The following is a 23514-nucleotide window of genomic DNA, read 5'->3' on the forward strand; positions in this document are numbered from 1 at the left end:
TGGTTGGCTACAACCCTACTCTTTACTCAAAGCACATGATAAGATTTCATGTAGTTTAGTCACTGAATCAATATATTTTGTGTGCTGGTGATCAGTTTGGTTTTAAAAGTGTTTCTCCAAGAGAACAGGTTTTACTGTATATTGCATGACTGCAATGCTATCACAGTGATGAAATCTGTCCTCTGTGAGACACGTACATATAGTTGTAGTTCATGCTACATTACAAGTCTCTTAGAACCACATTGTGCAATTATGATAAATAAAAAAAATTATATATTTCTAAGTACAGCCTGACAGAGTATTTGTTCTATAGTATTTTTAAAACTGGTTCCGATACTAATATTTGGTTATTTGTTTGTTCGTTTACACTCTGCCAGGCTCTCCTCAGATCAGCTGGTTGCTGTGTTTGTGGCAGTGTGACAGTGTGTTGCCAACAAGGAAGTTGCAGAGTACCCTTAGGTGGGCAAGCTATGCAATGTCAGTGCTCATGACATGGTTGAAGGGTGTTTCTCCCATCACCAGCTGAGGACCATGGCCTCAGACTTGGAGGTGCTGATTCTCATACTTGCCGCTTCACTCGGCTGCAAACCACTCCATTGCATGGATGGAGGCCACCAACCGATGAAGCCAACAGGACCACATCATCTGCAAAAAGCAGAGATGAGATTCTGAGGCCACCAAGGCGGAAGCCTTCCACCACTCAGCTACACCTAGAAATTCTGTCCATAAAAATTATGAACGGAATTGGTGACAAAGGGCAGCCCAGGCAGAGTCCAGCACCCACCGGAAAAAAGTCCAACTTATTGACAGCAATACAGACCAAGCTCTCACTGCAGATGTACAGGGACTGAATTGCTTGTAACAATGGCCAGAGGCCTCATATTCCCACAGCACCCCCCAAAGGATACCCCAGTGACTTTGAGAAAGGCTTCGACCGAGGGCCAACTCCCACATACACTTGAATATCCTTGAGAGGATGAAGGGCTGGTTCAGAATTCCGCGATCAGGATGAAAACAGCATTGTTCTTCCTGAATCTGTGGTTGCACTAGTGGACAAACTCTCCTTTACAGCACCCTGGCATAGACCTTAGCGCTGAGGTCTATCGGAAGGCTGAGGAGTGTGATCCCCGTATAGCATAACCTCCAGTGCTCCTTCTTAAAGCTGGGAACAACCGCCCCAGTCTGCCAATCCAGAGGCACTACCTGAGATTTCCACATGAATTTGCAGATGTGTGTCTGCCAAGACAGCCCTACAACATCCAGAGCCTTCATGAACCCAGGGCAAATCTCATCTACCCCAGGTGTCCTTCCACCAAGGAGTTGTTTAACTATCTCAGTGACCTTGCCCCCAGTAATGGGTGAGTCATCCTCCTTGTACCCAGACTCTGCATCCTCTACGGAAAGCATGTCAGTGGGATTAAGGAGGTCCTCAAAGTATTTCTTCCACCACCTGACTATATCCTCAATTGAAGTCAGCAGCCCCCCACCCGCACTATAAACCATGTGAGCAGAGTACCATTTTCCCCTCCTGAGTCGTCAGATGGGTTGCCAGAATTGCTTCGAGGTAGACCGAAAGTCTTTTTCCATGGCCTCACCAAACTCCTCCCACACCCAAGTTTTTGCTTCATCTACTGTCCAAACTGCATTCTGATTGGTCTGCCAGTACCCATCGGCTGTCTCCAAAGTCCCACAGACCAACCAAGCCCATTAGGTCTCCTTCTTCAGCTTGATGGCTCTCTTCACCGTGAGTATCCAAAGTCTTGTTCGGGGATTAGCACCATGACTGGCACCAACCACTTTGCAGCTCCGTGCAGCAGTTTCAACAATGGAGGTGTGGAACATAGTCTATTAGGACTCAATTTCCTCAACCTCTCTCGGAATACTGTCGAAGTTCTGCCAGAGGTGGGAGCTGAAGATCTCGTGGACCCTCACTATACGTTTAAGTGTGCCAGATCTGTCCAGCATCCTCCCCTGGCACCTGATCCAATTGTTCGGAGCATAAATGCAAATGTAGCCCAGGTGACAAAACTGACTAATGAAAGGAAAATGGAATTAATAGGAGTGTATGCTTAAATTTCAAATCCCCTACTGCACTTGAATGCATCGTTCAGTGTATGCGATCCTACGCTGTTCGGCAGCCAATCAGGAATCACGCTCAGAAGCGTAGGGTGAAGTCGAGGAGCAAATGGAGAAGGTAGCTACATGCTGAAGGGAGAACATCTCGGTTGATAAAGTGAAGAGAAAGCCAGAAGCAATTAGCTTACTTGCTGCAAGTTCAGGAGAGAGTGATTCGGCAAAGGGAGACGAGTTACAGCAGCTGGTGTTGCCGTTCGCGTTGGGAGCTGTGGATGCGCCGAAGCTAACAAACTCCATTTGAAATCCAGAGCAACGGTGAGAACCACGTTTCGTTTAGCTACAGCTAGCTTGTTTCGGCTGCTGGAATTAAAGCTAATGAGTGAGCTATGGTGAAATAAGTGCAAACTGAATGTGTAGCTGCGAGTAGGCTGCAGTCACTGTGATTTATGTATTGTAATGTATGCTAAGAAGAGTTGTAGTTGTGTATTGTTGCTAAATGTGTTTTGTAAGCTCAAATTATAGGGGAACTCTATTCCTCCTTTGTAAATTAAAGCAGGTTAGAGGGCAATTTTTGGTGCAGTTTCTCTATTGTATTAATAGGCCTGTAATGCAAGGGAAGAAATTAAGCACACTTCTTTGATACCTCTAAACCAACTTGTATGTGTACTCGTTTTGTTTAAAATTGTTTGTTTATTCAGGTTGTGATAACTTTTCACAAGATTGATTTGAAATTGTAACTTAGTAGAACATTGTTCACACGAACAGTAAGTAATATGAGTGCTTGAATATTTAGTTCTCATGTTTGATTAGTTTTGAATTGCTGAATGTTGTACAACTAAAACAGATATTTAACTGACTGAGGACATATGACCAAGGTTAAATTCAATAGATATGTTGATTTTGAATCTTTAATGATGCATCTAAGAATATGAAGTAATGGACATGTACATGTATGACCTTATCTGTAGGTCAGGTTTTTTTGAGTGGACAAGAAAACCAGTCTTGAGGATCCAGCGAGACTCCGATCCAATTCGATGGCGAGCTAAAAGGACTTTGGAGAAAGACCCAGATCCAGAGAAGGAAAGAGTCAAGTACACACATATACACATACAGACCATTCAGATAGACTCAGCATACCCAGTACACCTGCAACACGGGCTGTCTTTCCCATAAGAGACTCAGACGGACAATTTCCTTTTTCATCCCTAGTGGGACTTGTGCACAATTTTCTTTTTTTTGTTTTGGGGTTTTCAGTTAATTGATTGTAAGCCATGGCAAATTTTATTTTTATTATGTAACAATATAAGAGTTGCTACTCAATTTCATCTCTGTGTTCGGCTCATTATTACTGCTTTATTCCTTGGCTCCACGAACCAGGTTCTTCTGATCTTAGGCCCACAGTTGTTCTATCAGTTATCTCACTATTAAATGTAATCTGCTCTCGTATCTCGGGAAGTTGGTTACATAAGTGGCGAGCCAGCCAGGAGCCATTTGAATTTAGCAGCAATACTGAGACGTGATCAGTATGGATTTCATACAGAAGTCTGGCGTCAAAATTCCAAACGCAGTTATTATCAGCGGAGTCACTAAGGTGGCCAGCCAAGATGAGCAGGTGATCGACTTTCTGAAACATTATGGGAAGATTGAGAGATGCTTTTCTGTTGATGATTCATTGTCTAAGTTCCACCAAAACCTGATCGTTGAATATTCCAGTGGTTCAGCCATAGAAGGTTTAGAGGCTCACTTACCTTATAAATACACCTCACATGATGACCCCACTGTTGTGTATGAAATCAGTGCACTCAGTAGCGTATATGCTGCCCAGGTTGGAAGTAATGTCACAAAAACTTACTTAGCTGAACTTAAAGAACTAGCCAAGCTGAGTGGCAAAGACTATAGTGAGGTGTTGAAGCAAACAATGTCCCAGATTGGGGAGGATGTTGAAGCCATTCAACCCGTAGCCGAAGATTCTCCCCATACACATGTTGAGACCATCACACTATCTTCACCCACTATTAAAGAGCAACAAGATCCCACTATTTTCCTAAATGCCACACCAAGCAGCAAAGGTGCCACTGACCATGTCACCCTCACTAGTAAAGGGAGGACACTGCCACTTTCATTAACTGATATGAACCCACCTGACATCCAGAAGGTCGTGGTTGAGCATATAGTACGGAGTCAAGATGTTGTTCCACCCATGCAATCCCAAGTGAGGCTTCGCTCTTTCTCCGGGAAAACTTCCCGACCTAATAATGAAACCGATTATGACACATGGCGCGCACACATTGAACTACTCCAAAGTGATCCTAGTATGCCTCCCTTGCAAATATCCAGAAAGATTCTTGAGAGCCTGCTTCCTCCAGCAGCGGATATAGTAAGGGGTTTACGGCCTGAGTCATCACCCGCAGCCTACCTGCAGCTCCTAGACTCCGCCTTTGGCACAGTGGAAGATGGGGAGGAACTTTTTGCCCGATTCTTGAACACTCTCCAAGATCCAGGTGAGAAACCATCCACTTACCTCCATCGACTTCAGGCTGCATTAAGCCGCGTTGCAAAGAGGGGTGGAATTGCCTGTACAGAGGTTGACAAACATCTCCTAAAACAATTCTGCAGGGGTTGTTGGGATGACGCTCTGCTGAGTGCCTTGCAGCTTGAACAAAAGAAAACCGATCCCCCCCAGTTTTCAGATCTCCTACTACTGATTCGCTCTGAAGAAGATCGACAACAAGCAAAAAGTAGTCGTATGAAAAGACACATGGGTACCACAAAACACAGAGCCCAGTTGCAGCTCCAAGGTGCCTATGCTTGTGAACCAGAAAAGAAACATGAGGGTAGTAACAATGCCATTGAGGAATTGAGGAAACAGGTGGCCAGTTTACAAAGTCAGTTAACTACATTCATGACACAGAAGAAAGACAAAAATAAGGGATCTCCATGGAAACCTCAGGGCAGAATGTCAAGACCAGAGGAAGGGGATGCAGACGCACAAAGGCAGACTAAAAAGAAACAGATATACAAACCCAAACCCTGGTACTGCTTCAACTGCGGCGAAGATGGGCATATTGCCTCACGTTGCACTGACCCTCCCAACCCTATCCTAGTAGGAGAAAAGAAGAAGCAGTTGAAAGAAAGACAGCTCAAGTGGGAGTCACAAAATGGTGCTGCCTCACCTTTAAACGGTTAACAGTTCCTGTTGTGGGACAAACAGGGACTGAGGGGAGTCAACAATGTCCCTCAGACATGCCAAGTGAATCCAAACTCTCTGTCAAGAGCTGTGGGGCGACTACATCCGCGGAAGAGCTTAATGCTCAACCACGCTCTGGCCTACGACATTCAAAGCAGAACCAACCCTCCCAAATGCCCAAACGGTTGGTTGGTACCAAGAGTACAGCTCAAGTGATTGTGAAAGGGGAAGAGGTTAGCTGTCTTCTTGACTCAGGATCGCAAGTTACAACTGTACCTGAGTCATTTTACAAGCAATACCTCTCCGACCAGGAGATTAAGCCCCTGCACGACCTCTTAGAAGTGGAAGGTGCAAATGGCCAGTTGGTGCCATATTTTGGTTATGTTGAGCTTACCATAACTTTTCCAAAAGATTTCTTAGGGGATTCGATAGATGTGACCACACTCGCTTTAGTTGTGCCTGATACCTCACAGTCCCTCATGATTATAGGCACAAACACGTTAGATGTATTGTTTGACATTTACTCAGGGACTGATGTAATCTGTCGCCATTCTCCCCCATATGGCTACAAAGTAGTTTTCAAACTTATTGAGCTGAGACGAAAACAAGCAAGTAATGACCAGCAGGGGTTGGTGAGAATGCAAGGCAGGAGCCCTCAAGTCATCCCAGCCGGTAAAACAGTAGTGGTGGAGGGTGTTGCTCTGGCCAATGGCCTCCAAGGTGAAAAATCCGTTATTATTGAGTACCCATCATCATCCCCCTTGCCAGGTGGGCTGCTGGTCCGAGCTGGTCTAGTTGACTTCCCTCGGTTGCGGCCCCATAAGTTGCCAGTAGTCATAAGCAATGAGTCAGACCATGACATTGTCATCCCTGCAAAAAGCACTATTGCAGAGATTGGCACTTATCAGACCATCCTATTAAAAGAACATGGCATAGTCAAGCAATCAGAATCCCTCCAAAGAACCCCAGAAACTCAGTCATCTCAAGAGTCCACCTTACATTTCAATTTTGGTGACTCCCCAGTCCCACTTGAATGGAGAGAGCGCATCACTCGGCAGCTCAACAGCATGCCTGATGTCTTTGCGCAGCATGATCTGGACTTTGGCCAGACAGATAAAGTGAGACACCACATAAAACTCACAGATGAAACCCCTTTCAAACTGCGTGCCCGACCAATACACCCTCAAGACATTGAGGCTGTCCGAAGGCACATTCAAGAGCTCCTTGATGCAGGAGTAATCAGAGAGTCAGAGTCACCATTTGCGTCACCCATAGTGGTAGTACGGAAAAAGAATGGCCAAGTACGGCTATGCATTGACTACAGACGTCTGAATCTCCAGACTATAAAAGACGCATACAACCTTCCAAAGCTGGAGGACACATTCTCAGCTCTCAGTGGTTCCCAGTGGTTCTCTGTACTCGACCTGAAGTCAGGATACTATCAGATCGAGGTCGAAGAAGCAGACAGACAAAAGACAGCCTTTGTATGTCCCCTCGGATTCTGGGAGTTCAACAGGATGCCCCAGGGTGTAACTAATGCTCCCAGCACCTTCCAGAGATTGATGGAAAGGTGCATGGGGGACATGCATTTGAAGGACGTGCTGGTATTCCTGGATGACGTGATAGTATTCTCCAAAACTCTTGAGGAGCACGAGGAGAGACTTATGAAGGTGCTCACTCGCCTCAAAGAGTTCGGATTGAAGCTATCCCCAGAAAAATGCATCTTCTTTCAGACCTCAGTTAGATACTTGGGCCATATAGTCTCCAGAGATGGGGTTCAGACTGATCCTGAGAAGATAGCAGCCCTTAAATCATGGCCTGTTCCCCAGACCCTGCGAGAACTAAAATCTTTCCTCGGTTTTGCTGGGTACTACAGGAGGTTCGTTAAGGGTTACTCTAGCATCGTAAAACCTCTCCACAATTTGACCTCTGGTTACCCACCTTACCACAAGAAATCAAGGGGGAAACCAGTAGGTATAACACAGAGAAGAGACCAATACCATAACCCGAAAGAGCCCTTTGGAAGTCGCTGGACGCCAGGTTGCCAGCAGGCTTTCGAGACAGTCATTCAGAGCCTTACAACCGCCCCTGTATTAGCCTTTGCTGACCCCCAGAAGCCTTATATATTGCACACCGATGCCAGCACCACTGGCCTGGGAGCGGTGTTATATCAGGAACAAGAGGGCCAGCTTCGAGTTATAGGCTATGCAAGCAGAGGGCTGTCTCGAAGTGAGAGTCGATATCCAGCACACAAGTTGGAATTTTTGGCACTCAAGTGGTCGGTGACAGAGAAGTTCAGTGATTATCTTTATGGCAACCACTTCACTGTTGTAACAGATAGCAATCCACTGACTTACATCCTGACCTCTGCAAAGCTTGATGCAACCAGCTATCGATGGCTATCAGCGCTATCCACATTCTCATTCAAGCTCCTCTATCGTCCAGGAAAACAGAATGGAGATGCAGATGGGTTATCTCGAAGACCCCATGGGGTACTGGCAGATGATTTAAGGTCTCAAAAAGAAAGAGAGCGCATTCAACAGTTCACGCAAGATCACCTCTCTGATCCAAAGAACATCAATGCAGTAGATCAGTCAGTTGTGAGAGCAATTTGTGAGAGGCAGCTCATCTACAGTGCCCGTCCTGATGATGGGGAAGAGGGGAAGACAGACTGCGTTGCTTTAGTGGAGACTCTTGCCATGTCCCCTAGTGCTGTACCCGACAGCTATGGACAGGAAGAACGGTTTGGTGGCCTGCCAACCATCCCCCACCTGTCTGAGACCGAACTGGCAGATAAGCAAAGGGCTGATGAATGCATAAAACATGTCATTTCCCAGATGGAGCATGGGAGCACACCACCTCCCACATTGCGGGATCAACTTCCTGATCTCCCGCTCCTTCTCCGAGAACTCCCCCGTCTTGAGCTTATGAACAAAGTTCTGTATAGACGACGCCGGGTAGGGTCTCAGATAACTTACCAGCTTGTACTTCCATCAGAGCTTCGAGACACAGTCCTCACCAGCCTGCATGACCACATGGGTCATATGGGAGTCGACCGCACCATGGATCTTGTGAGGACCAGGTTCTATTGGCCAAGGATGGCTGTGGATGTAGAGAAGAAAGTGAGGACATGTGGCAGGTGCGTGCGGAGGAAAGCACAACCTGAAAGAGCGGCACCCTTGGTGAATATTAGCACAACCAGACCCCTTGAACTCCTCTGCATGGATTTCTTGTCCCTGGAAGCCGACAAAAGTGGAACCAAGGATATACTTGTGATCACAGATCACTTCACCAAATTTGCAGTTGCCATCCCAACACCCAACCAAAAGGCCCGCACAGTAGCGAAGTGTCTGTGGGAAAATTTCATGGTACACTATGGTATCCCAGAAAAGCTACATAGTGACCAGGGGCCAGATTTCGAGTCCCGAACAATCAAGGAACTTTGTCATGTCGCCGGTATCCACAAGGTTAGGACAACTCCATATCACCCAAGAGGAAACCCTGTGGAGCGATGTAATCGCACCCTGCTTGACATGTTGGGCACTCTTCAAAATCAAGATAAGTGTTGTTGGCGTGACCATGTAAGACCTCTTGTCCATGCCTATAATTGCACCAGGAATGAGGTAACTGGTTTCACCCCATATGAACTGATGTTTGGCCGCCAACCTCGTCTGCCAGTTGACCTTGCATTCAACTTGCCAGTAAACGAGAGTCAGCATTCATCTCACTCCGAGTATGTGAGAAACCTCAAGTCACGTCTCAAAGAAAGCTACCAGGTAGCTATGGACCAGGCTGCAAAAATAGCTCATAAGAACAAAGCAAGGTACGACAGACGTGTAACAGCCTCAGATTTGGAAGCTGGAGATCGAGTGCTGGTCAGAAATGTCCGCATTCGGGGTAAACATAAGCTGTCAGACAAATGGGAAACCACTGTGCATGTAGTGGTGAGAAGAGCAGGTACCCTCCCAGTTTACATGGTCAAGCCTGAGAACAGGGATGGTCCCTTAAGGACGCTACATAGAGATCTACTACTCCCATGTGGGTATCTGCCCATGGAGGAAAGCAGTGCGCCTGTCCAAAACCCAGTATCCCGCAAGCCAGGAACTCGTGCTAATCCTGCTGTAGAGGAGGAGAACTCCTCAGATGAAGGAGATGATGTACTAATTTCAATTTATTCAGGGTCTCCTGTTCCCACAGTTTGTGAAAGTCCTGTGGAACCTGATCTATTGTTGACTAATGTACAAGATACACAGCGTGCTGAACCTCCAGGCCTTCACCCTGTCGAGAGTCCAGAAACCGCTCAGAATGCCAAGAGAATTTCTGATATTGACAACCCGCCTGATATTGACAACCCGCCTGATATTGACAACCCGCCTGATATTGACAATCTACCCGATCTTGACCAAAACTTACCTGATATGTCCAACAGTACTTCAGATGGTCCCCTGATACTCACTGAGTCTAACTCTTATCAGAGTGACACTGAGTGCTTACCCAACTCCACCGAACAAGCAGAAAAGACAGCCTTCACTCAAGAAGAATTACCTGAGGTTGAATACCCGAGCATCCAAGGTGAGCAACCTCTAGTTCCAGCAAAGATAACAGCGAGTACTGAGGAGAATGGCAGTAAAAGTGCAGAATCTGAGGAGGATGGGACAGTCCTGATGGATGAAGAGAAGGAAAAGAAGGAAACAGATATGAATGATTTTGTCAGAAGATCTGAGAGGAACCGTCAACCACCAAAACGGCTCGACTATCCGGAGTTAGGTAATCCCTTAATCACTGCAGTGAAGTCATTCTTTCAAGGACTCTCCAAAGCTTGGGAAGATATCGAAGGTGATGGTAAAGAACCTGGTCATACCCCTTCTCTGTCCCCCCGAGTGATCATTATTTAACCATCTACCATGCACAGGGACGTGCATAGGTTCAGGAGGGGAGGGTGTAGCCCAGGTGACAAAACTGACTAATGAAAGGAAAATGGAATTAATAGGAGTGTATGCTTAAATTTCAAATCCCCTACTGCACTTGAATGCATCGTTCAGTGTATGCGATCCTACGCTGTTCGGCAGCCAATCAGGAATCACGCTCAGAAGCGTAGGGTGAAGTCGAGGAGCAAATGGAGAAGGTAGCTACATGCTGAAGGGAGAACATCTCGGTTGATAAAGTGAAGAGAAAGCCAGAAGCAATTAGCTTACTTGCTGCAAGTTCAGGAGAGAGTGATTCGGCAAAGGGAGACGAGTTACAGCAGCTGGTGTTGCCGTTCGCGTTGGGAGCTGTGGATGCGCCGAAGCTAACAAACTCCATTTGAAATCCAGAGCAACGGTGAGAACCACGTTTCGTTTAGCTACAGCTAGCTTGTTTCGGCTGCTGGAATTAAAGCTAATGAGTGAGCTATGGTGAAATAAGTGCAAACTGAATGTGTAGCTGCGAGTAGGCTGCAGTCACTGTGATTTATGTATTGTAATGTATGCTAAGAAGAGTTGTAGTTGTGTATTGTTGCTAAATGTGTTTTGTAAGCTCAAATTATAGGGGAACTCTATTCCTCCTTTGTAAATTAAAGCAGGTTAGAGGGCAATTTTTGGTGCAGTTTCTCTATTGTATTAATAGGCCTGTAATGCAAGGGAAGAAATTAAGCACACTTCTTTGATACCTCTAAACCAACTTGTATGTGTACTCGTTTTGTTTAAAATTGTTTGTTTATTCAGGTTGTGATAACTTTTCACAAGATTGATTTGAAATTGTAACTTAGTAGAACATTGTTCACACGAACAGTAAGTAATATGAGTGCTTGAATATTTAGTTCTCATGTTTGATTAGTTTTGAATTGCTGAATGTTGTACAACTAAAACAGATATTTAACTGACTGAGGACATATGACCAAGGTTAAATTCAATAGATATGTTGATTTTGAATCTTTAATGATGCATCTAAGAATATGAAGTAATGGACATGTACATGTATGACCTTATCTGTAGGTCAGGTTTTTTTGAGTGGACAAGAAAACCAGTCTTGAGGATCCAGCGAGACTCCGATCCAATTCGATGGCGAGCTAAAAGGACTTTGGAGAAAGACCCAGATCCAGAGAAGGAAAGAGTCAAGTACACACATATACACATACAGACCATTCAGATAGACTCAGCATACCCAGTACACCTGCAACACGGGCTGTCTTTCCCATAAGAGACTCAGACGGACAATTTCCTTTTTCATCCCTAGTGGGACTTGTGCACAATTTTCTTTTTTTTGTTTTGGGGTTTTCAGTTAATTGATTGTAAGCCATGGCAAATTTTATTTTTATTATGTAACAATATAAGAGTTGCTACTCAATTTCATCTCTGTGTTCGGCTCATTATTACTGCTTTATTCCTTGGCTCCACGAACCAGGTTCTTCTGATCTTAGGCCCACAGTTGTTCTATCAGTTATCTCACTATTAAATGTAATCTGCTCTCGTATCTCGGGAAATTGGTTACACAAACGATAGTCAGAACTCATTCCCAGGCCCAAAGGCACAACGAAAAAACCCTCTCGTCAACTGGTAAAAACTCCAATGTACAGACAGTAAACCGAGGAGATAAGGATACCTACCCCAGCCCACTGCTTCTCACTGAGGGCAGCTCCAGACTGGAACAGAGCCCAGCCCCTGTCCAGGAGACTGGTTGAGGTGAGCCTGACTATATTTAGCAGGTATCTCTCAACCTCACGCACTAGTTCAAGGTGGTTGCCCACCAGAAAGGTAACATTTCATGTCCCAATCGCCAGCCTCAACAGCTGGGGATTGGTCCACCAGGGACTCTGCCCTTGGCCACCACCCAACTCACACTACACCCAAACCCTATGGCACCTCCTGTGGGTGGTATGCTTACAGGAGGACTGGCCCATGTCTACTCTTCGAGCTGCACCTGGCTGGGCCCCATGGACCAAGACCTGGCAACCAGGCACTCTCCCTTGGGCACCCTCCCTAGGCCTGGCTCGAGGATGGGGCCCCGGTAAGCCTATCCTGGGTAGGGTAAACTGTTCCCCTGGTCTTTCTCTCATAGGGGTCCAATAAATCAGTCAGGTTCTAATTACAAGGTGAAAATAGCCTAGTAATAACTACACTATTAGACGGGTAATGAGTACCTATCGGTCGGGGGTTCTGAGCCTTGGAGCTAATGTGATCCTACTACAAGACCTGTTTCTAATTTTTACAACTTTTTTGTGCACAAAATGTATGATAAGCCACCTTCTGTCAGGAGAAAAGCGAAGTCAGCATCTAATAGTTACTCTTTGTGTGCAGTCAGTGGAGGCTGGTGAGGCCAAGTGTTTACTGAGTGCCTCACAGGAGCTGTTGTGACACTAAGGGGAGACATTCCTTTTCCTTGTCCTTGGTGATGCGATTGTCACACTGGCGAGAACACTGTAGCGATTATGGACTATGTTGACTGTGGGCAAAGATTACAGACAGAAAAGGAGCATAGAGGCACAGCCCTGAATTCTTACAATGCTTCATACATAAGTCTGAAGATCATAAACAAGGAATTACATTGCCCTTTTCACATAATCAGACTGCAAACAGTGTTTTCAAAGAGAAAATCATTAGAGAAAATCATTATAAGAGCTACTGAAGCATAAAGCAGGAGTAGACACGTCTGCAACCTTATACATTAAATCTCTTAAGCATTTTTTTAGAGGGAACAATAAATAAAGCTTAGCTGGTATTAACCTCTCGCCCCAGGACAGCAGCTTGCCAAAAGAGCATTAATAAGGTAATGAGGGTACACACTGCCTCCTTGTAAGGGGCTGCACAGTTGTTCTTTCATTCCATTACACAACCGCAAATAGAACTGGCCCACTTTAAGCAAGGCATAACTCGACAGGAAGAAACCCCTTTCATATTCAGGGGGGGAAAAAAACTTGACCTCTGGGTTCTTCACATCACTTTCTTTGTCAACAGTCTCGCTCTGTCACTTCAAGAGTCAGACAGCAGCAAGAAACACTGCTGGTGAGAACTGACTCTGAACTTGCAGTGTGTGTGCAGATGACACATAACCCAATGTTGAAAATTTCACGCTATTCGCACAGAGCTGAAGTTCTTATGTAAACACAGCAGATGTGCAGCTTTACTTTTTGGTGCACTCAGGTAGTTAGCGTGTCTTAATGTTACTCAAACTGACCAAAGGGGATAAAGTTTAACCATAAACACACGTTTGGCAGCTTCTGTGTGTATACAGTATCCCGTGAAAATAACTACTGTTGTGGCTGATTAATAGGGAGTGAAAGCAGCAGCTAGGCTGACATTAATGGTGCTGCTGTAATTGTCACCCTATTAGTAATGCCACACGACAGCCTGGGTTTCCGTAGTTACAGCTGCGACTAACCAAACCTTGCAAACAAAATACCAAACAGGCTCATTTATTTGTGTTACAAATTGCTCCTTTCAAAGCCTTCACTGAAGTCATACCACTTTGAGTTCTTGCAGCCCCTCGAGTTGGCAGCTGTGGTATGTTGATAGAGCAGACAGAGCCCTGCCCTGTTGAGTATGATACCAATAAGCTGCACATTTGCTTCAAGTGTGCTAGCTGAGCTGGAAATCAAAGGCACTGTCATTCATGAGAGTTTGCCAATGTCCATTCAGCTTTACTTAAAAGTGACTTTAGAGTAGTCACTTCGCCCACTCAGTGGATGCAATTCCAAACTTAAAGACAAAAAATAAAAAATAAACTGAAAGCCACTCTTCAAATAAGGGAAACTTTTTGGCTGCATCAACAGAAAATTTCAAAAATGCAAACGTCATTCAGATAAATAGATTCAACTAATAGCTGTCGATGATCATCAGCGGTGTATTACTCAGAGGAAAATTAGTCACAGCCAGTGCTGGTATATTTGCATCAAACAACAGTTTTACAGTTGGTTGGAGGAAGGTGTTTGAAGGACTGGATAACCTTGAACTGTTTGAACACACCAAGCACAGTGATTCTATTATAAGTTGGAGGGGCTTAGGCCTATACTGGGATGCATTTCAGATGTGCCTCAGTAACAGGGGTATTAAGTTGCCCCTAAAATGTGCACTGGAAATAAAGGGAAGCAACTTATTATCCCACCGTTTTCTGCAAACAATCATCTCCTTTCTCCTAGACATAGTTTACTTTTTTCTGTCATTCTTTCTTTCCCCTTTCTTTATTCTTTCTCTTCATTGTTTCCATCAGCGCATTTTTGGTCCTGAAGCTTCCGTTTTTCCCACACTCTCCACTGTCACACTGGTCGACCACAAAAATGCAGGACAGAGGAGAGTGTGAGGGGGCTCAGGAATTCCACATGCAGAGGGTAAACACAGCCGCTGCCAGGAAGACACACACATAGGAGCAAACACGGCACCTACACGGCTGCCCTAACCCATTCTATACAACCCCTACACCACACCCCTGCCCTCTTAACTATTTTCTTGCCAGGTACAGTTTGTCCAGTCAAGTCAGATGACTGGATGTAACACGTCAGCAGAGCGAGGGTTTTGCTCAGCGTGGCATCAGCAGGCCTGCAAGCTTGCAATGAATGAATGAAGTCAAACAGAGAAACGTACTGTTGGATTTGGGGGTAATTCACACACTGTAAGGGCTTAACTCAACTACTATAAAAACAGCCCATGTTCCAGTCCAGTGGTATCCTTTCCTCTTAAACATTAAATAAGTGTGAAGAGCAGTTCACCACTGCAACAAACCTACTTTAAACAAACATTCAGCCGTGATCACAAAGGTTTGCTGTTGTTGGGTAATTTTGCCAGATGTTGCAGTAATAAAGTCATAAAATAAGTGAGGAAAATAGCTGGCAGTTCAGCCCAGTTTCACTGCTTTCCTTTTATTTTTCCTTATGTAGTCTTCAGCTTATCTCCAAACCAAACAGGATTTAAACGGCGCTCGGAGCCCAGGCCCTTTCACTGAACCACGTTTTGTTTACGGTTCAGGCAGAAATCAGGCCTGTGATGAGGTTGTTTACTGAACGGGTAGATACACCCTGCGGCCAAAGGACTGGGAGCACTCCACTACACGCATATTCTAACTCTCATTAGCATTAGCCATGTCCTGTTGAACTCACCGATCCCATGAACCCTGTCTCATTCCACAAGTGGGTGGGGGGGGGAGAATGCCACCATGCTGCACTATGTCTGCGATAAATTAAATGAGCAGTTTTCACACATGAACTCTGGGCAATGTGGGGAGAATAAGGCTGGGACATTGTCTGACGTTGCCGTTTCTCACATGCAGCAAACAGATGGAGATAGTCCGCTTCAGACTCTTTCTCACCGATGGAAAATACTGCGTTTGGTTTAGGTTAGGGAGGTTCCTGAGCAGAGCGAGCGGTAGGCAAGACACCTGACACCCACTCGCTCGGTCATTTAATCACCAATGCAGCTGTGTCATACATTCACATTCGCACATATACCTCTGCCGGGTAATGTCAGTAGAAGTTCAGGGCTGCAGTGCATGTTTGAAAGTGATGGGGACTTGATTAAACTTAGCCATACAATGGTTAAAGAGCATTGTGAATAAATACACCGACCCAGAGCCGAGGCTGATCTTACCTGATGAGACGCTTTGCAGTCGTTTTCCTGACCTGTCCCTCTCGGGCACTGCTGGGTGGTTTTGGAGCAAGAACTGGGCTAACACAGGTCTGGATATGACTTAGGCCGTGGCTTTGATTTGGCAGAGTGTGAAAGCTGGAAGGAGGGCAGCTGGATGATTTTGTGGGAGCCTGGCTGTGTGGTGTCTGGTCTGGAAATTGAGCCTATGAAACAAAAAAGAAAACAAAAGCCAGTTACTTATGGGTAATATCAACCTACTGCAATAATCAAACTACTTTTGACATTTTAACCAACAAAGCAAAGAGGTTGGAGACTTTCTAATTTAAACACTGGGGAGAGCACAGAATAAGGTAATCAGGACAGTAAGAGCCCCTGCAAAGGATGACTACACACTGGTAAATTTAGTGATATTTATTTTGATAATGACTCCACCTTTAGTTGGAAGGCTTTAAAGTGTTCTTTAAAGAACTCAAAGGATTTTCAATAACTAGCTGAAAGAGACTAATTTCAATGTCAAAAACAACATGGAGCACATGGTTGTGGCTTCACTGGCTTTAAAAGGACATTGGACCAATGATAGTGGTTCTGGAGTGATTATTGATGCTAAAATACAAGCCTGTATGAACGAGCCAGCTGTTGTAAAACACAACCTTTTGGGACACCAAGAAAATCTTTACTGAAATATTACTCTTTTTAAGAATTAATTAAAAAACTCTCTATACTGATGATGTGGCTTTTCTCATCAACTGCTTTTGATACGTAATTTGAAACATATTTGGTGAAGATATTAACTGAGCAGAACCACAGAAAAATATATACAGTGTTTTCCATTGTTTTACCTACAGTACTGTTCAAAAGTCTTGAACCACCCCTCATTTCAAAATGGGAAACAGGTGCAGTGATTTATTGCAACATGTGTATATAAGGCAAAAACAGATTTGGTTTCCTAACAAGCTTGAAGTCAGTTTTTGGTATGATGACCTTTATTCTTCAACACAGCCTGAACTTTCTTAATTTAAACTGTAGACTCTGCCAATCAGATGGTATGGTCGCCCAAAATCTGACAGTACTTTTCTGTGTTCGTAATCTGTGTTGACAAGATCCCAACACCACTGGCTGCAATGCAGCCCCAAACTATGACAGAGCCTCCACCGTGTTTTGCAAATGGATGTAGACACTCACTGTTGTAGCTCTCTTCCGACTTCCTGCGCACAAATCCACAACAATTTGAATAAAAAATTTCAAATTTGAATTCCTCATTCCATAAGACCTGTTGGCAATGATTTTCAGTCCAGCTCTTGTGTAATTTGGCATATTTCAGCCTTTTCTCCATGTTTCCCTCCCAGAAGAATGGCTTCTTCACAGCCACCCTTCCACTGAGGCCATTTCTGATGAGGTTTCAGCAAACAGTAAATGGATCAACTGAATGGCGAGATGCATCTGTCTGGTCTTTGCTGACTGTTCACCTGCTGTAGACAGTTTTTTTTCTTTTTTTACACCTGTCACTTCTTTTGTCTTCCTTTGGGAATCACCTCGTTGGTGCAAAATACTAGTTTCTGCCTGTCAAACTGTGTCATCTTTGACAATTTTCATAGATTCAACTAAAGAAAAGGGGAGAAATTGGGAGGACTGGACTGGAAAAGATTAAAACAGCAGTCAATGTCAAAAAAAAAATTAAAATAAGAGAAAGTCTGGCTCACTGGATGAGGGGTGGTTTGTATAATACACAGTGCTGTATAATACAGCATGTGTAAATTCTAGTGTTATGGTGCTACCTTAACCAAGCATCACTGAGATTATGTAAAAATCTTTTTAAATGAACATTTTAAATGATAGGCATGGAGCAGTAGATCACTGCTAGGGCATTTGCATGGACACAAAATTCAAATGACCAATTTAAAAAAAAGAAAACTCTCCTGGCTGTTGTTTAAACGTACTACAGTCTGGCACGAGTATTGTTCTTCACATATCTGTAGGGAACTGTTCAGAACAAAATAAAAATCAAACTCCCTTCGGAAAAAAAGGCTTAAGGAAGTTGGATCAAATTTGGAATTGGTGAGTCATGGAAAAAAATGTGGCCTCTGGTCATTAAGGTGAAATATCAAAGTGCCTGACATGAATTAATGCAGATATTAATGAAATGCCATCCAGTATCAAAACAAGCTCAACATTTTTGTGGAGCTGGCTCCAGTGAAAAGCAAATTCTTCACATTATTTATTTGTTTATACAAGATCTCTTCAAAGGCTTGTGAAGAGGGAAAATACTGTTGTCTTTCTGACATAATATTTTAGAGCCACATTTCATTTTGTCCTTGCAATGCCGGGGAATGCTCACATACATTCCTTCCACATCTCACGTCCATGCTATTTTCTCTGCAGCTTTATACGGCTATCTAACAAACTAATGGTTTTCTAGCTTCACAGTGCGGCCGTTCAAAGGGCCGGCAGGGTGACAGGGAATATCTGATGTAATTTCTGTGTTGATAAATGAGAAGCTAAGTTTCCTGGTTGCAAGGCCTATGGCCGCAATTCAGTTTGAACGGGGCCAGGAAGGGCACCTTTCTTTGGCTGCCAGGTGGCTCCGGGCCAATCCTGTGGAGGAGCCGTGCAGTCTGCACCCAGTAACTGGAACGTGGACTGGAGTGCCGGAACAGACCCCTGTCTCTTTCTCTCACACTGGAAAATGAGCACTCACATTCGACTGAGAACATCCTTTTGTGTATTTAATTTATCAAAAAAGCATCAATAATTTTCCCTCAAGGCCAGGAAATCCAAAAATGTGAGCTTAATGATATGAAGTACATTTGTATCAAAAAGATCAAATGTACCCCAATCTAATGCCACTAAAGAATGAAATCAAGCCATGGACTAATTCCTTGACAGATTAAGATCCATGCCCTGCAATAATAGCTGAGCACTGAATTCAGTGGCACACATTGCCATGACAGTCGGGGAGAAGGGAACAAATGAGGTGGGATGGCCAGGATTTTAGGGAGGGTTGCCTGACTTGATTGTGAGACAACCATATCTGGAGTCAGCCTTCCTATTACCTCAGTTTATGAGGGTGAACAACAACACAGCTCTGTCTTATTCTTGTAGTGTTTCTACTGCACTGCACAAGCAAAGTCCTTAATGGGACAAGGCATTGCGAATTTTAAGAGATATTCATGCCCCTATATGCCTGGATTATGATGGAACATGGTCACAGATAAGACAAATTTAGTTAACTGTGTTTAATGCATGAAAAAAAAGAAGAATGGAACAGAGAGAAGCAAGGGATCAGAATCATCAAGTCTCTTATGTAAGACTACTGACCAAGCCAAAAGAAATATCACCTCAATTGCATTAATTAAGTTCCAACCAAGATGAGAAACAATGATGTGAGGCCAACTGCAGTACTCAGAAGGGATCGGAAAAATTGGGCGCATCCAGTCATTCCACCCTTTAAGCTGTCCCATGGCACTGTCCTGTCTCCATTTCTCTCAATCCATAGATTGAGTCCACAAAATCCTCTGGAAAATGGAAACATAGATCCTCCTTCTTGGTGAGATCTCCTTTCAAAGTAACTGCGCTAAAAGCAAGGGGCACTCTTTTTGGTCTAAACATTAAAAAAAATACACTATGCTGAGACCTTTCTACCTTTCTAATCTCCCTGTAAAAACAGCTAAATCACATCTGTCACGGCTGTTTAGCCATGACTAAAAGGTTTTTTGTCGCTACATTACTACTGCTAAGAAAATCATATCCCCAAACTTTTTTTGTCTTAAAATGGGAACATTAATGGAGCTAAAAATCTGATATACACTGCATTGATATGACTTGAAAGTCATAAAATAATCTGTGTTGGGGGGCCTCTCTAGTGCCCTCATGAGCAGCATTCCTTGACTGCTCACCTTCTTATATGAATAGAGGGTCACTCACCTAAATGATATGATACTGGAGTGAGCATTTGCGTTTCACTCTTCAAAATTGAGCTGCTGTTAAGGAAGATGTCCCCACCAAACACTGTTTTCTTAAACAGTCTGGAAGGAGATTCCCAGAATAGGTTTGTAAAAGCGAACACAGAAGCTCTTCTCTTGATGTGGGTGCATTTTCTACTATTTTTAGAAAGTGCAAATCATAATTATTAAAGGTTTTCCTGCATTAAAAGTTCCTGAGGTTAAGTTCTCAATGGTGCTCATACTAAAATAATAATAATAATAATCAAACCAAAAATAAAAGAAGCTGAAGAACAACTTTTATCTGATAACTATTTAAGAATCCCAGTGGATTAAAAATGAAACACCTGAGCTATTTTTATTTTTTTTAAAAAGAAGAAAAACATGGAAATTCAAATACTACCAATGAAAATAAAAGCAGTAAAAATTGATGATATCAGTGAGCCTCGAAACACTCTGGGGAGTAGTAAGCAGGAATATTTCCCCCCAAAAGGACCAGCTAAAGCCATTTGTCTGAAACTGTCCAACTGCAGCAGACTTGAGGATGGAATTTTGACCTCTTATTGTATATCCGTGTGCTTTGTGGAAAGGAATACCGGGGAATCCCCCATTGAAGATGCTAAATGCTAAAAGCATTTTTTACTAAGAAAACAATATCTCTTGCCTTATGTCTGCAGTGGGTCTGGTCCAGAAATTGATGATGACCCTTAAGTCTCTGTTGTTGCAACTGCTGAATAGCAAACTGAAGCTGGTAGCTCCCTTGGGTGGGCTGGTAGTGCTGCTTGGGTGTGACCCCTGTCATCAGGCTACAGGCATTCTGCATTTGCCAATCCCAAAGACTCTCTTCTTCCTTTAGTGGCCTGTGGCTTAGAGAGAAATGACAGAAAAGCGACTGATGAAGAAAGATACTTCAAATGAACAAAAACACAAACTCAATCACTCTTCTGACATTTTCTTTTCTTCCTGACATTTACAGACATTTCCCAGCAAGAATACAAACTGTTTTGGCTCTGCTCCCTTTATAAGGCAACTTTCTTCTGGTTGGCTGACCCTTGTAAACAGAAGGTCTGAAGAGCAGACTGGTGGGGCTGCTGTGCTCAAAGCTAGAGCTTTCTGTCTGATATCCAGTCTCTTGACACCATGCACATCATAGAAAGGAAAAACTGTTTGAAACTAAGGATGCAGAGTAGCCTAAAGCCTGATATTTTGGCTCACAGGGGTTACCTATACATATACGGAAATCATAGTTTGAAACTTTGACCATGTCACACAGGCCTAGAGATCGGTCATTGACCCAGTAGGAAAAACCCGGACTGCTTTGGAAAAATGTGTTCCCTGACCAATTCGTGAGTAGTTGCTGTCAGGTGTGTTGCCAGGTGAAATCAGTTGCAAAGAGGGGGTTGCACCAAAAACTTTGGTCGCTAGCAGATTGCCAAAGTCGCCTGTAGTATGCATGGAAGATGCCAACTTCACCATTTACTCTAAAAAATGCAGTGGAAATCAGAAACAGAGAACATTCACCTTCAAAGTAAAAGTAGTGCCTTCCTGCTGAAACCAACTTTTGTTTTGAGGGCAAATGGTCTGGGTTTCTATTTTGTGTCGCAATTTTTCATTTTCATTACAGCTTGGCAAGTAGTTTGCGAGTATTTGCAGACAAGTCAACATCTTTCACACAAACTACTGTAGACCATGGCAACCAGCTAGCAACCAAAGCAATCACAAGGAGGTTTTCAGTGCAGCACCGTATACCTATTTGCAACAAATTTCATGCTAGGGACGGCCTGCAACCTCCAGCAACCACTTGCAGAATACACATTCTTCCATCATTTCTCCAGTGACCAGTGGTTGCTAGATGGTTGCCAGCCAGTCTCTAGGCCTGTGTGATTGAGGCCTCAATATGAGCATTCACCATTTATATATATATATATATATATATATATATATATATATATATATATATATATATATATATATATATATATATATATATATATGACAGAAAATAAGGAAAGCTTTATAAGTTGTTAAGTTGTTTAAAACAGGGATGTTACCACGCTTTGTTACACAACAACACAAAGGATGAGTCCACAAGTGGCTTAATGCGTTTACTCACTGCTACCATTTTTATTCCCTCGTTAGTTATTTTACCATTCGTTCCAGGCAGTTGTGACAGTAGCTATAAACGCCATGTTGAGACACAAGACCACCAGTAAAAAGTAAAACAACAAGACATCTCACAGCATCCTAACCAGTGGCTGCTGCGCCCACAGAAGCCTCAAATCAAAGTGTGCAAATCAGAGTGAAAGCAGAGGGCAAGCCTGTGGCAAACACAGGCTGAACTAAAAACTTTTTCTCCCTGCTTCACGTTCCATTCACATCACAAAACCACAACCTGGAAAGCAAACCTTTTGACGAGCTCCACAAGTTTGTAACTGGATTATCTGTCATTAGGCCTAAGCCTGTTTCAGTTTTTCTTCTACCATTCTGACCACTGTTAAAGCAATGAGGTGACCAGCCTCAGCCTTCAGACATGCTTAAATCGAGTCTATGTCGAGTCTGGTGTGCTGTTGTATATATACCACCTCAGCCAAAAATAATGCCATAAAGAGCACTATTGGGAGCTGCAAGGAAAAATATAAAAGGGGGGGGGGAGAGAGCCACATGTACAGCTGAAGAAATGGGATCTCTGGAGGTCTTAATGACAAAAAAGCTCTTGGAAATTCCTCCCACATGCAATAACACACAATAACATTTGTCCTCTGGTCTAGAGTTAAAGAAAACACTACATACTTAAAATCACAATAGCTACAATATTTTTAGAACTAAACTATGATAAGTGCTAAAATTAGAATTCAATTAATCTTGAACAACAATGCACACTGTGGGATAATGCTCTTGTATCGCTCAAGTGAAAAAAAATATCCTTGCCCTGTGTGGCCAAGACACAAGGGAGCTTAAACTCATGTGAACATGCTATCCGCCCATGCATTTCTCAGTTCACATAATAGCACATATATTGCAAAAACAACTGCTGTGACCAAAGGCCAATACATTTTTTTTTTTTTTTTGGCTCCTGGAAACAAAAGCTTGTCTGTGAACTCTGCAAGGTCAGAGATTCTACATCACCAGGAGACAAAACAAGAACTTGTTCTTTGTTTACAGCAGTGATTTCCTTTAAGTTGGCTGCAGTTTGCACACTGGACCGCAGGGACCTTCAGCGCTACCATTTTATTACCATATGGTCTAAAATGGACTGTCTCAGGTCAGAAGCACAGACTTTCCTTGAGTACAATGTCACTATAAAAACCCCACTGGGTAGGTTCGTTTTTTGGGGTTTTTTTGAGAGAGAGAGAGAGCTTGTCAACACAACGCCACGCTAAAAACTACTACAGATGACCATGAATTTTAAAAGCAGGAGGAAGACGTTTTGTCCAACATAGCAACCAATAAAACCTGAAAAAAAAAAAAAAAAAAAAAAAGGAAATGAGTGAGAGGAATAGTTTTACATCTGAGTTTCTCATCACAGCACATGTGTGGAGCTTCAGCTATCTGGGACTTCCCTCACTGCCGGACCTCTGCTCGTGGGTGTCAGCTTACTCCCCGCTGTGCTCGCCATCCTTTAATATGCTGATATAACTTAGTGTAGAACAACACAGCAGTGCGAGTCGAGCACATGTGCGGCATCAATCTAACTCAGTGTGAATGTGGGAAAATGTACCGTCTGAGATGACATCATGCCAGATTATCTCAAAGCCCT

At 43.6% G+C, this 23514-nt stretch overlaps 2 protein-coding genes across 8 annotated transcripts in view; one reads left to right on the top strand and one right to left on the bottom strand.

The window, feature by feature from the left end:
• ttll5 (tubulin tyrosine ligase-like family, member 5) overlaps positions 1-23514 on the bottom strand; it is a 69028-nt gene that overhangs the window by 7178 nt on the left and 38336 nt on the right. For 6 of the 7 annotated variants that reach the window (XM_030718390.1, XM_030718392.1, XM_030718395.1 and 3 more), the window contains 2 exons: positions 20422-20623; positions 15820-16022 (listed from right to left, as the gene is read on the bottom strand). In XM_030718390.1, the coding sequence (XP_030574250.1) occupies positions 15820-16022; positions 20422-20623 (405 nt within the window). The remainder of the gene's footprint in view (positions 1-15819; positions 16023-20421; positions 20624-23514) is intronic. The other variant, XM_030718391.1, reaches the window with a different exon arrangement.
• On the top strand, positions 2094-5734 carry LOC115772276 (paraneoplastic antigen Ma3 homolog). The gene is made up of 2 exons (XM_030718396.1): positions 2094-2391; positions 3045-5734. Exon 2 carries the CDS (start codon positions 3602-3604, stop codon positions 5261-5263), a length of 1662 nt encoding a protein of 553 aa, XP_030574256.1. The 5' UTR covers positions 2094-2391; positions 3045-3601; the 3' UTR covers positions 5264-5734.

The sequence above is a fragment of the Archocentrus centrarchus genome, chromosome 22 (assembly GCF_007364275.1).
Source record: "Archocentrus centrarchus isolate MPI-CPG fArcCen1 chromosome 22, fArcCen1, whole genome shotgun sequence".
In the NCBI taxonomy this organism is placed as follows: Eukaryota; Metazoa; Chordata; class Actinopteri; order Cichliformes; family Cichlidae; genus Archocentrus; species Archocentrus centrarchus.

Bases quoted from the DNA above. Each gene is read 5' to 3' on its own strand.
- LOC115772276 (XM_030718396.1), top strand. From the start codon at position 3,602: ATGGATTTCATACAGAAGTCTGGCGTCAAAATTCCAAACGCAGTTATT.